The sequence below is a fragment of the Patiria miniata genome, unplaced genomic scaffold (assembly GCF_015706575.1).
Source record: "Patiria miniata isolate m_02_andy unplaced genomic scaffold, ASM1570657v1 HiC_scaffold_8, whole genome shotgun sequence".
NCBI lineage: Eukaryota > Metazoa > Echinodermata > Asteroidea > Valvatida > Asterinidae > Patiria > Patiria miniata.
The window spans coordinates 9,379,676-9,394,486 of record NW_024037075.1 but is presented as its reverse complement, the minus strand read 5'-3'; the positions used below and the strand labels follow the sequence as shown (position 1 = coordinate 9,394,486).

The 14,811-nt window shown below is 37.0% G+C and overlaps 1 protein-coding gene and 1 long non-coding RNA gene across 4 annotated transcripts in view; both read left to right on the top strand.

The window, feature by feature from the left end:
• Nucleotides 1–14,811, top strand: part of LOC119719567 (serum paraoxonase/arylesterase 2-like) — a 37,672-nt gene that overhangs the window by 2,989 nt on the left and 19,872 nt on the right. For all 3 annotated transcript variants that reach the window (XM_038189041.1, XM_038189042.1, XM_038189043.1), the window contains exons 2-9: nucleotides 561–656; nucleotides 1,346–1,416; nucleotides 4,748–4,803; nucleotides 8,085–8,268; nucleotides 9,619–9,736; nucleotides 10,186–10,392; nucleotides 10,646–10,727; nucleotides 11,039–11,173. In XM_038189041.1, the coding sequence (XP_038044969.1) occupies nucleotides 561–656; nucleotides 1,346–1,416; nucleotides 4,748–4,803; nucleotides 8,085–8,268; nucleotides 9,619–9,736; nucleotides 10,186–10,392; nucleotides 10,646–10,727; nucleotides 11,039–11,173 (949 nt within the window). The remainder of the gene's footprint in view (nucleotides 1–560; nucleotides 657–1,345; nucleotides 1,417–4,747; nucleotides 4,804–8,084; nucleotides 8,269–9,618; nucleotides 9,737–10,185; nucleotides 10,393–10,645; nucleotides 10,728–11,038; nucleotides 11,174–14,811) is intronic.
• On the top strand, nucleotides 12,433–14,326 carry LOC119719570. Its single transcript, XR_005269985.1, has 2 exons — nucleotides 12,433–12,963; nucleotides 13,609–14,326. It is a non-coding gene; the product is annotated as an uncharacterized LOC119719570 (long non-coding RNA).

The window sequence follows — 14,811 nt, the reverse complement described above, 5'->3', positions numbered from 1 at the left end:
GAAGTTACAACGATAATATTGGTATGGAGCCAGATAGACTAAAATTTGTCACCGGAAAATGTTTAAGTAAAAAAAAAAAAAACAGTAACTGCGCATGTTCAGTGCATATCCAGCAATCTAACGTTTACTAAAGGTTTGCCGTCTCCGGCAAAATATCCACTGCCAATGTAATATGTACATATATATTGTTGATGTACCCCAACGTGGCGTATATTCATTACAGGAGGAACCAAAAACTGTATTGTTGATGTACCCCAACGTGGCGTATATTCATTACAGGAGGAACCAAAAACTGCTCTTCCCATTTTGTTGGCACAGGACAAGAAAAATCCTTGGAAAACTGTCCTATAAAGAAGTGTGCTAATGTTAAATACATGTACCACCAAATCCTAGCACTGTGTCATTCCATTTGTCATTTCATGTTGTTACATCAAGTAACATTTAGCAACCAGCAATACAGAGTATTGTGATTCCCAACATCTTGAGTGGCATTTGCACTGGAGCATTTGTAAATTGCATTTGCATCTTATTATTTTACATTGTGTGTGTTTTGTTTTTAGCTTAAATTCACAACAGAAGTGCTTCTTCACAATGTTTAGAAACATCTTGATTGGCATCTCAGCTGCACTTATTTTGCAGCACATCTTGTCAGTAATGTAAGTACAATTCTTTGAATTATATTTATTTAATGGACAGAATTTTTGAAATACCAAGGAAAAGAAAATAATGAGACCATGGAAGACACTTTACACACAGCAGAATTAGTTTCACACATAACAGGGACATGGGGTCACCAAATGATACGCGTGAAACCATAATATTGGAGAGCACCATATCACATCTTCACACATTTATTTCTTTAATAATTGTATCTCTTGTTGAATTGAGTTTATAGTACATCCATCATTTTGACCTAAAAAAATTGCATAGTTTACCTGTTAAGGAGGCAAAAATTTTAATATTTTGAGACTTTACTTTTTTGTCCCACTTTTTAGCCAAAAATATGAGAATTTGTGGCTTATTTTTAACCAAAACAGGAACTAAATGGGATCAAGATACACACATTGTAGGTTTTATCAGTGCAACTTATTCAAGTTTGTTACACATAAAGTATCATTAACTTGAATACATTTCCTATTTAATTAGATTAAACAAAAAAAAAAGACAATATTTCCTTAACGGGACCCATAACTTGTAGAATGACCCATATGTGTACCAGTACATGTGTACATACATATGTATGTAGCAAGCACTCACTCCTATTATTGTTCTATGCTCAAACTGTTCAGCCTTTACGTTCACAATGTTTTGCATCTATAATTTTTTACACCACCTGTAACTATAGTTATAGCCTGGGTTTCCATAAGAGAGCGTATAACCACAGACCAGGATCATGCCGAGTTGTAACAGGAATTGGTAAGTAGAAGTCTGTTGTTTGATTGAAATTAGATTTTTTGTAATTTTATTTTTAATCTTTTTTTTACTTTCAAAATATTGTATTTCTAAAAATGTGTCTTAATCTCCCCATGCACCCTTACACAGATCACTAAGGAGTTTACACACCTGTGCCTATGATACCCATCATCCACAAAACTCATTAAATTGATAAATGCTTTTGAAAAAAAATGTATTAAATCAGTGATTAAAGGGAATATACAACATTTGCAAACATCGAAAAATAAAACTACCAAGTTTTTGCGAAATACCTTAATAGGATGTTGATAAATGACAGTCTAAAGCATCCTGTAAAATTATGGCACCTGGTATTCTGTCATTTTCAAGAAAAGTGGTATTTTTGTATCAATTTCCAACGCTGATCGGCCGATCAGCGTTGGAAACAACTGGCTTTTTTTTCAAATACTGGCCCCAATTGACCATTGCACTTGTTTGCAATCGATTACAAACCTTTGAACGGGTGCGAGCCAGCTAGACTGGTTCCATGACCTTACAATTCCCCAATGTATGTAAACTGCTCTGTTTCTTCTTATATGGAGTCAGGGAACCAGACTACAGGAAAATGATCGTTTTTCTTGGTTTTTATAGCATTTTCGAACCCAAAACCTCCAAAAAGTCAGTGTAACTATATTTGCTTTATATTTCCAACCCCCCAATTCCATCCATTTCTGAAAATTAGAGCAAAAGCAAATGATGTATATTCCCTTTAAAAACTGGATTTCATCTACATGTAGTCTATCATTGGTTCAAGGGTACATTAATACTGAAGACACTTTAAAGGTGTATGGCTTGATTGATTTATGGTACGTGTGCATGGAATTATGTACACAAAAATATAAGTACATGCAGCTCTCTGTGGGCATGTTGATTTCATAAAAAATGCTTCTAATTTCAAAACTGGCAGGACTGATCCTTGTGTAACTAGTGTTTGATTGATGGTCTTTCACACAAGGTGGAGAACAAATCAGGTCTTCACCTTTAAAATCTCAATCTAATTTTTTTGAGTGATGCTAATGAAGGGGTGTTTCAATGTGTTAACAACGTCTGGCACTTTATAATTAAGTGGAATCAGTTGATTTAAATGATTAATATCAGTTTATTTTGCCAATTTTTTTTACAAAAAAGTGATTTAAATCAGTGATTAAACAAAAATAATTTTAAAAAATCAGCGATTTAAATCCCCCCCCCTCCTCGGTTGTATCCGGACAATTCCACGCAAAAGTGGTCATGGCTGAAAAGTGGAACATTTACAAAAATTGAAATCTTCAGAACTACAGATATCACAACCTCAAATGTGGTATCAAATTAAAGATACAGGTAAGTTTGAATTGTGAGCAGGTTTACGCGAGATGGGGTGCTATAAAGAGCCAACGATGAGTGGCATTCACAAGTGGATTGATGTCTGTATCCTGATATCCCTTATACATGTATCTGGATGTATCCTGATACATGTATTAGTTGTAATTGATGACCTGGGTGGAGTCGTGAAACACGCTACCTAATTGATGATGCATCTGACCCTACAAGCACAGCCTCCTACATTTTGCAAATGTGGTTGCAACCCCCCCCCCCCCATTTATAATGCTTTATGCATTCGTCAGTTGCCTGCAGGACAACAAGAAATGGATGCTGACCAGGCCGGATCCAAGGGGGAGGAAAGGGGCCAACTGGGGCCATGGCACACCTCCCCCCCCCCCCCAAAAAAAAGAAACCAATTTTGGTTTCTTTTTAAGTGACGTCTCAAAGACAGGAACTGCATACATCACCATCTTTTCTTTAAAAAAAAGATGGTTAAAGTGATCTGAAATTGCCTCAGAGCATCTAGAATCCAACAATTTTTTAAACCCCACACCGTAATTTTTTAGACCCACTTTTTTTTACCAAAATTTTTTGTTCCTCCCCCCCCCCCCCAAAAGGAATTGTGTTCTGGATCCACCCTTGGATGCTGAACAATTTTTTAATTTGGATCCTCACAAGGCAAACATAGTGATCATCGTGAAGATAGAGCCTTCTAGCATTACCCCTTAACAATGGAGCACACTTCCAAATGGTGTCAGACGAGATCATGACACTCTTTCAGTAGTGACTCCTAACATCTTTTATTGTTGGCTTTCCCATCACAACCACAAAATTGAGTTTTCTCATTTCATCTTCACCGGTGCTGTTTATGTTTTACAGATAAAGCGTACCTTATAAATGCACTCTCGTGATTATTATAATTATTGCCAAATGGCAGTCAAACAAATGACAGGGCAAACTGTAAGAATGTCTTAATCCCTTAAAAACTCATTCAAGTTCCAGACTAGAGGCCTAGAAAACGAAACCATGCAAATAACATCTGTAAAAGGAGCAGAAGATATGTTTAACTTACAATATGGATTATTTTCTCTGTTTGGCAGGCATTCAGCATGACATTCAGTATTCATTGCATGCAAAATGCTTGAGTTTGATTTCAAGGCAAAATTACCGTTGTCATAATAATCAATGAGAAGACATGTGCATATCCAAGAAGCAGATCATTCTAGGCCTTATACATGTAATTAGTTTAAAGAAATAAAGATAGCTTAAGCTGAGATGGAAAAATTTGATGCACTGAACTCTAGACCAAACAGTTGGTGCTGCGACATCCAAGGAGATTCTTTACCCATAACATTGCGAAAGGAATCAAACATACATTTCTTAATGCCTCCAGGTGTCTTTAATTAAAAAAAATAGTGTGTGTCATAGGTCATTGTCACCCATGCCTCATTTGGCCATTTAGAAATAATAACATTATAATATGTGGCAGATACAATACAAGGGCGCTTTTTAAAGTGGGTAGAATTTGGGGAACTTTTAACATGATTAAAGAGATTGACCGCTCCAAATTATGCCCTCCTCTTTAGGCCAAAAAATCTTCGGTTTCTGTTATGGACCTTCCCTCAAAAGTGGTGTGGCAACGCGGCTTTTTTGCTTCCCCCCCCCCCCTTTTTTTTGTTTGTACAACACCGTCTGCAAATGGTGCTCGACAATTCTGTGCATAATATGTGGGAGCCCAGAAAGGCTGCACAAAGCTTATACTCGATCGTAACCCCATCTAAAAACATGTTAAAATTGTGCAGCAGCAGGATTCTAGTCAAAACAGTGTGTTTGGCGGTTTTGAGACATCAGCTTGCATTGGAAAAAAAACACTTTTTAATTTTGCCGATGCGCATGGCGACGCGCGTGAATACCAGAAACCGGAACTTTTTTTTGTTTTGCCTTATGTTTGCTGACTATTAATTCAGTTGGTCATACTTCTAATCTTTGACAGATTCTGGCTCAGAAGATATTCATGTATTGAGGAATGGCTTGGCTTTGATAACCTCGGTATGTAATCTCTGATTGTCCACCTCTTCCACATGGTCAAAGTCCTCATTTTGTTGCATGTATCGGGGCTGTTTATTGAGGGGGTAAATTGGGGTCAATACAAAATAGTTTCCCTGCTCTAAAAGCACCTTCCTATTGTGTGCATCATATCTCAAAAGAGCTAATGGTATCTGTGAGAGTCTGTTGAATAAGAGCAGGCTTATCATGATGATTAAAAATATTATCCTGTACTCTGAGTAAATATGGTAAATACTGATTCATACTTAAATTCAAATATGACATGGCAATAAATATATGCCCTGTGAACTGGCATAGGCCAGCTAGTAGAACTGGCCATCCGGAAACAGTTGAACAAACTTTTGCCTGCTCACTACAATATTTTCATTGCGAAATTTCAATGACATCCAATTCTCCTTGCATTTGCATTCCTTGTTTTGATCCCCGGGCACAACATTGATTGACCTTTTTTTCTTGTAGGGTTACTGGAAGTGCAGTGACCAATGATTATGAAAGAGAAGCATTTTATTACAACTAATTACAAGTAACATTAATAACAAATATACTCAACCTTAACAAGAAAAAATGTAAAGAAAGGTATGTTGATTAAATAAAAAAGAAGACATCAAGGACTCTTTATTTAAAATGTATAACTACATGCAGGGTTCGACCCTTAACTTTTGTTTTTCACTAGCCAGCTGGGCTACTGAAACAGACTCTTAACTAGCCCCGGGCATTTTTACTGGCCTGCATGTTTTTCTTTTAGAGTCTTATAAACAACAATGTGCATACATGTAAAACGTGTATCCTGAGGCAATCTTGTCAGTGTTTTTAATAAAAAAGAATCTAACAATTTAACCCAAAACAGTTAATAAAATTAAACACAAATATTGATACCGGTTTGCTTTCTGAATTAATTGATTTCTTTCTTTCTGTGCTTTCATCATTGCCGTAGCCCAATGAATTTTGACACGCCAGCCGGGCTACTAAAGGAATAGTTTGACTAGCCCGCCACTGTTTTGACAAGCATTTAGCCAGCGGGCTACCGCTAAAGTCGAACTCTGACACGTGAGATTTATTTTACTAAATCCAGCATCTTTAGACACTAACTTCCGATTACATGACATTTGAATATAGGGTAGGTAGATAAGAATTTTTTTTTTTTTTTTTGCAATTTTTTTGTGCACGATAATATGGAGGCGTCTACGTGTTGTCAAGGGTAAACATAGAAATGGATGGTTTTTCGGGGTTTTTCCCTCATTTTTCCCATAAAACAAATTAGGGAAGGGGCTGTCAGAATAGGGTAGGTAGGGGAACCGGAAGCAGAAGTATTTTTTTTTTGGCCTTATTTTGATGGAAATCTCAATGATGATTTCATCAGACCAGAAGTATTGTGGAGAAATTTGAAGATGATCAATTTTTTCAACTTCATTATTCGACACACAATAGATGATGGTATCAAAAAGATTATTTCAAGGAATGCTGTTTTACAGTCAACTTGGTTGATTTTTCTTACAGAAGATCCCTTGAAATTAATTGGTTAAACATAAAAAAAGGTCAACATAATAAACTTGTGTTGGTATGGCAATAATTTTTTATCGGTAACCCACTTTTACACAAAAAGCATGTGGATTTTTTTTAAAAATACTTTACATTTGAAGAGATTTCCTCTTACTGTGCAGTGATGGAAAATTCTTAGCAGTGTCTTTACATCATTCGGGTATTAGTCATATATCTACCTTTACAATTATTCAAAAGTAATCAATCATAATATATCTAGAGAGATATATTTCGGTTACTCACGTTCTGGTAACTCTGCCCATCTTTGGTACAAGTTTCAACATGTAAGAAACTAATGAAATTAAAAACTCTTCACATAAAATGTGAACCTTTTTCTTTTCCTTAAAAGCAAAAACTCACAATAACACTTGTGTTTTGCATGTAAAATCAAGGTTGCAATAATGAGTACCGGTACCTAAAATCCATAATTTTAGGCAAAACGCCAGTTTTTGAGAAAAAAATACACTTGACCATATTCCATCTCACTGGCACATCCTTCAACTGAAGGGTCTTGTTGTCTCCTTTAATTTGATACCACACTTGAGGTTGTGTTGCTTGCAGTTTGGAAGTTAAATGTTCCATTTTCCAGTGATGTCCACATTCTCATGGAATTGCCCATAATGTAGGGTCTGACCTTTGCACTTATAGTTTGCTCACCAGATTCAATTAAAAAGAGCTGCAGATAAGACAAAACCCATTCCTCAGTAGTCTGCCTGGAGAGTCAAAATTATTGTTACTAGTATAGATATCTCAAGTGACATCACTACCTACAGATTGTTACATGCATCGGCATTTTGGGAGTCAAATTTGCGTGACGGCATTGGCTGTGTTATATTTCAAAGATTATCGACCATACATGCGTACATGTTTAGAACATTTTGCACACTGCGCACAAACATACCAGATGGCATTGAATACGCAGTTGTAATTTGCCTATGAAGATGGCTGTCTATGTGAGGGGTCTATATTGCCACTGATATCGGCTGCCACGTGGTCTCATGGCCTGATGAATGGGGAAATAATTGTAAAGCGCTTAGAGATTGTTGACTGATGGAAAGCGCTATATAAGCATTACAATTATATTTATTTTTTATTTAATCAGAATGAAAGGCCTTAGGACCAGTCTAACACCCCCCCCCCCAAAAAAAAAATAAACACCAGCAACTATATTTGGAGACAATTTTGATGATGAAATCATAGCAGATACATTACTTGCTGTGTCTATTTGTACCATGTTTGGATACAGTGTGCAAACACATTCCATAGTGGTGAGGTATGAGACGTAAACCAACTCTGATTCCTTTGTGTGGTAGTAATAGATGGAAATATATGGGTGAAGCAACAGCATCATCTGCATTTCAGCTGAAAGTAAATGTCCCCTAAACACTGCTCTGGGGGTAGGAAAAAATAGCATCAAATGGATTTTGTTGGTTTATTGTTTATTGTTCTGTTAATAATCCCTGACATTTTCAAAGAATGTACCCTGGAAATGCATATGGGAGATGAGTTTTACCATGGGCCCACAGACACAAAGTGTGTACATGATGTACCCGGTACCTAATCGTCTTTTATGCAGAGACCAATAAAAGGTCAGGTTCTGGTATCCATCCATCAATGCCTTTGATTATACGAAAATGATGGGACACTCACACCCTTATTTACATGTAGTTTAATTTCTTAGTGCCCTATTTCATTTCTGAAGTATTTTCTGCATTTTGATGTAGGGTATAGATCTGACACCCCTTGGCCACCTGATGGATCCATCTGGTCTGACATGGAAAGGACGTATCTATCTATTTGATTTCAAGCAACCCAATGCCAATGTGACTGAGTTGCCAATACTGGGCAGCTTTGATCACTCTGACTTCAGACCACATGGCATTAGTGTATGGGAGGAAGAAACTCAAAGTAAGACACTCATATCTCACTTTGTTTTGTATAATGAGAGAGTTCAGACAATCAACATAAACAACCATGACAACACAACCTGTCCATTTCACAGTGCCAATTTTTACAAATCATGCCTGCATCAGTGCTCTTTATTTAATGTTCCCATCATTTTTATTTTTGTACAGTGGGAAATTATTTTCAAGCTGTCTGAAACCAAACTCAATATCACCATTAGGTTTTCTTTTCACGTCTATTTTGTTCTGCTGACATAGGTGCATAGGTGCATGTACACTTTTGGGGCATTTTGAGCCCCTCTTTGCCTACATGGTTAAATAACAAGGGAACATCAAGACAGTCCTTCTGATTTGAGGCGTGCGGTCACACCCCCACACCATCGCACACCTAAAAGCTTCCCGAGAAGTGTGAATAATTGCACACCTGAATTTCCCTGGACCACAGATCACACACCTAGAAAATCACACACCTAGAAAAAACACACACCTAGAAAAATCCACTGAGGTGTGCCTTTTTCCAAACGCCTGTGATTTTCAAATCATCAGGACTGCAATAGGTTTTGTATGTGTTTAATCATACCCATAGCATAGGGGTATATTCAGATGGGGGTTATCTCTGGAGCTACATGTAGTTCCAAAAAAAACAAAAAAACAAATTGTCCTTGGTATGCAACTAAACTCCACCTCTGGGGAATACAAAACTAGCTCCTTTTCTAGTTCCATTATACTTGTTGGGCTACCGGTAGCTCCTCTTTTTTAACGATTTAGCTCCACCTATATTGTTGTTTGGATGTAATGAACCCCACCTAACGATTTAGCTCCACCTATATTGTTGTTTGGATGTAATGAACCCCACCTGCACCACTGCTCCATCTAATGAATGTTGGTTTGATGTAGTGCAATTTTGCAGTAATGACTGGAATGAATGTGTCATTTAAATGTGAAGATTGACAAGGATGGAAAGTCAATTATCGGCTTCTACTCAAGTTTTTGGAATGAGTTTACTTCCATACGTTTCAACCACGTGTTTTTAGATGGGGTTTAACCCCATCTAAAAACACGTTAAAATTGTGCTGCTGCACAATTTTAACGTGTTTTTAGATGGGGTTCCCCATCTAAAAACACGTTAAAATTGTGCAGCAGCAGGATTCCAGTCAAACCAGTGAGTTTGGCAGTTTTTTTTTCATTTTGCCGATGTGCATGGCGATGCGCGCACATACCAGAAACCGAAGACTTTTTTTTGTTTGGCCTTAAGAACATCTCAACACTTTCCAAACTTAGGTAAATGATATTGCCTTAATCATGTTAATGTAGGTCACTAGTAAACTGTGCTATCTGCTGTGTCTGTTGGCAGCCACTGTCTTTGTAGTGAATCACAAGCAGCACCGTGAGGCAATAGAGGTATTGAGCTTGAACCAGGACAACAAGTCCCTTCAATACCTGTATTCCATTACAGATCCACTCATGAGAAGGTAAAACACGAATCATATGCAAACAGTTTGTCTTGAAGTATTGCATGTCTGCCTCCTGCTGCAATTGTCTTTTTTGTCCTTTAAACTTTAAAACTCAACACAGCTTTGAAAATTGTTAGTAAGACATCAAATGAATAGTAAGACAAATGCGCATATTTTTTTTTTATGGCTTTTAACAGCTATACAGAGTTGTGCGGAGAGGTTGGATAAAGAAGTGATGTCATTAAACTATTGGACACTTTTGCTTGAAAACATGATTTTCTGTGTTTTTATGAATGATCAAAATTCAACTAATGATTATTAGTGAAAACAATGTGAATGATTGTTAAAACCCAGTGTTTTGTTCAGTGGCGGGACACCTCAGCTTGTTTTGAATAGTATACATTTGTATTTATGTTAAAATGTCAGGCTTATTAACATCATGTTCATGTAAACTATTTTGAATATAGTGTCAATGACGTGGTTGCTGTAGGAAGCAACTCATTTTACTTCACTAATGATGGCTATAATAATCAGCTGTTCAAGCGATTCCTGGAGCGATTTCTGAAATTCCCTTGGGGTAATGTGATCTATTATGATGGGGATGCTGGGCGTGGACAAGTTGTTGTTTCCAGAGGTCTGGAACCCAATGGCATCAACAGATCTCCAGATGGCAGGTCAGTCAATGGCTTTTCTTTCTTATCTGTCACTCTGATGAGAGATTTGGATATTTCATGTCACACTGAACAATCCAAAATGTTCAAATTTCATTTTTGTTCTCATCTTGCTAAACAGTCATAGCAAATGTAAAGAAAATTGGCTGAGGAGGTTTATTGATTTGTGTATCAATCCTTTAGGTGACACTCCTAGTAGGTGCTTATTATAAAAGTATATAATCCGTTTCTGTGTCTGTTTCATTTCATGGATCAGGTACATTTATGTTTCATCACCAATAGTTGGCACAGTGACTGTGTATGAGCAGCAAGCAGACCATGCACTCCAACCCATTCAGGTAATATAAGTACTTCTCTAAAGAAATTCTTCAAGTGTGAGTTAAAATGGTCTTTTTGTTTTGAGAATGGAGTGATATACTTTCAATATGTTTTCTTTCGAATATGGAATGGAATATCAGCAAAAAGGTAATACATAAGCACCCAACAAATGTATTTTGAAGTTAGTTGTGATACCTAGGAGGGTAGTGAGTTAATATGTGTTGAAGTTTGACCAGGCTGCACTAGTGCAACCACCAACCTCATGTAATGCATGTACCTGACATGTCAAATTGCTCTACATGTACATGTATGTTATTCTTGATGTTATCAGGTGATTGATCTTAGTACGAGTCCTGATAACATATATGTGGATTCAACATCAGGTGACCTTTGGTTGGGATGTCACATGATCGGCTATCAGAGCATGCTCCACTTTCAGAATTTTACTCAACCGGCCGCATCACAGGTAATGAATAGTCATCTGTCAAATATTACCTAATTAAAATGAAAAATCAATAGTTATTTAAACTTGATTTTGGTTTATTGGATTGGCATTGTACATGAATGTGTACATAGAACATGTATCATATTCCTACCGGCATAGAGTGGACAGGTAGGTACCGGTATTTATTCAAGAAAATGTTTGTCTGTTGGCAATGTACCTGCACAAATGACTCACAAGGACTATGGAAGGCAATATTGCAAGTGTTCAAGCATGCGCATCAAAAACTGAACATACACAAACTCCGCGCATTTCGCTAAGCTTATGTGTATTTTGCTAAGCTTACATGACTCATATTAGGCCAAAAAAAAGAATAGTTCTGCTTCCGGTTACCCGACCGACCCTATTTTTAGGCTGCGACCCTAAAAATTTTATCGGCAATTCCAAAAAAAAAAAAAAAAAGATTGAATAAATAAAAATAACATTTTGTTGTCTTTTCTCCCTTACAAAAATGTTCTATAGAATTCTTTAGAACGTTTTATACAGTTCTATAGAACTCTACAGGCTCGCCAATTCTCTATAGAATTTCTATAGAGGGAGTCTATAGAAATTGTTTACTCTATAGAATTCTATAGATTTCTAAAACAATTTTGTTCTATAGACCCCAAATTTCTATAGAAAGGTATAATTTCTATAGAGAAGTACTTCTATACAAGGATAATTTCTATAGAGAAGTATAATTTCTATAGAGAAGCATACATTTTATAGAGAAGTATATTTCTATGAAAAAGTACAAGATTATCATTTAATATTAAAAAATAAATAAAAGCTATACATCAATACATTTCCAGCCAGGAAATGAGGTTGTTTGTTAATCATTCATGCTACATGTAATGTATTCACGATCTTGAGTTACTACTCATGATTTGCATAGCTTGAACCATGCTATATAACATAGCGTATGCAGGAAATTTTTCTTTTTACAACTACAACTATTCATGGAGGAAGGAACTATTCAAGCACATACAGAAATAATTATTTAGTTTTAGAATGTGAAAGAAGAAACTTAAGTTCCATCTGCATTTTTATTGTTATTAATCCTTCAAAAAGAGCATACATCACATTACATATCATACTTCATATAGCAATAAAATCATCAAGTCAGGATACCCCTCCTTATGCAGCTCACCCCAGAAGCACCAGATAAACTAGGAGTTAGAATAAACAGAAGGCTACACACTAATCCAATTACCCCCCCCCCCCCCCCCTCTGGCCAGCCCCACACCCAGAATGAGAAGTGACCACCTGCTAAAAGCAAGGTCAGATTACAACCACTTGTACTGCCTTCCGCTGGTAACCAGTCTCACCCAACATGTTTTATATAGTTCCATCACGGCATGTACATGTACACACGACCTTGCATACCAGTCAGTACCAGAACAGAAACTGCCTGTGTAGCAGATTTGAATTCAGTCAGTTGGACCAAAGTGGACCATGGAGCTATGGTGGGAAGGATCGAGGAATGGGTTTGCTGGAAACAAAAAATACATGTATTGTCATGATTGTACTTGTTTGTACAAGACGTTTGAGATGAAATTGCTCAAACCATGAATGTTGGCAGTAAAGTGCATGCCTATGGAAACTTTCAAGAATTAATTGCTGTTCTTGCAAACACATTTGATGGAGATTTAACTGTGTGCCTCCATGGTGTAATGTTGCCTACATCTCCGGATGATCATGATTTGCACGGTGCTGTACTACTCTGCTAGAATTACGGAAGACGTGAAGGGTCTGGGTGAAAACGATGGTGACTGGTGAGTTAGAAGATTTGATTTAAAACCACCTTAAATTATTGCAGAATAGAATAGTGACATTATATCAATATTTTATAACAAACTGTCAATGTTGTTGTCTCAGTCATGACGGTATAATACAGTTCGTGATTACCAGATTCCTTCCTCAGCAAAATTGCAAGAGAACATCAATTTGTAAGAACTACAAAAGTACATGTAACTTGTCATGCTTGTTTAATATGGGTCAATTCTGCCCGTCCCATGTTCTGGGTCGCTATAACTCCTTTTTGACATTTGGGATGTTGGTCTGTCGTACTTAGCTACGACAGACCAACATCCCAAATGTCAAAAAGGAGTTCTACTTCTAGCGCCCCAGTTAGTGGGACTACTTCTGCCCAAACTCCCTCCCTAAACCATGGAGAAAGTATTCCTCCATGACTAAACTAAGGGGTGCATCAATAGATATAAATAGGGTCGAATCAACAAATAAGAATCAGCTGACTTGACATGTTTGAGGAATAAGATTCTGAATAAGAACAGCATTGAGGAATAAGATTCTTAGGTCATCATGGCCATGTTTGTTAGTGGACATTAATTTCATTAACATCACACTTTTTTGTAAAAATTATCATTTACAAAATGAACAATTCATTTTCCCCACTGCAGACTTCCTCAAATGATACATCTAGAATTCTACATCTACCTGTCTCCATGATCCTTTGCGCTATGCATGGATATGATCTACCAAAAACTACCGAGATGAGCTGCAGTATGTGCATGTACAAGACAAAGACTGTCTGACTGCTTCTGCCCCGGCTCTGCAAATTGGAGGCAGCGGCATGCATCCTTAACAAGCAGTTGGAATCATCATCCTAATCTACAAGATGTCAGTTCCGGAAACTACAATGGACATTACTTTTAAAAAGATTATCATAAAGTTTGTTCCATACATACACACATGAACATGCAAATGATATACAGGTATGTCACAGCTTGATAGAATGACTCTTGGAAATTACGATCAGTACTTTCCTTCAAACTTCCAATTCTAGTTGTCAAACGTGTCTGAATACCATTGCCTTTCAACAAAGCTCTATGCATGGTTTTACAAACTGAATATAGGCATGGATTGTTGCAACCATCACAAGTCTTTCATGCATGTGTCTTTCTTGCCAAATTTATAGTATCCCTCTCAGGAAAACAATTCATATAAAAATGTGTTTATTTATTTTTTTTAGCCCAACTTCTGCTACTTTTTTCACCACATTAACCGTGTACACTGTACAGACTGTGTTCATTATTGGTGCCTTTGATTTTAATACACTGCACTGGAAAGATATCTGCTCATCCCCTACATGCACAAATTTGTAAATTCAGAAGAATTTTTTTTTTTAAAAGAACAGAATATGTCTGTCCAACTGTAATTGTGTCATGGTTGTTTTCCTGATTTTATTTAGTATAAAGAGTAACGCCATGGTAATGTCACATTTTGAAGTTAACAGAAATCTATATTAATTTTCAACCAAATGTGACCAGCCACCTTTGGTGGACTGGTTGTTGAGTTTAGTTTTTCTCTTGGAAGGGCACAACCTATATCTCCCCCCCCCCTTGTCTTAATTGCGCAATGGAATGTAGTGAGGTCTGGCAGCTTATGCCCCAGGGCAATTCCCATAGCTGACCAGGGCTTACACCCAAGACCACAGTGTAGATAGGATCACTTTGCCACTCACTTTCCCACTGAACACTGTTCCTTGAAGACCTACTGCAGATCCAGACACCAAACCTGTTTAGCTTTTGTTCCAGTACATAGCATCTTATTGGTGAGTTTTATCTCTGTCTTCTTGTTTTTATTAGGTACTTGATAGTTTA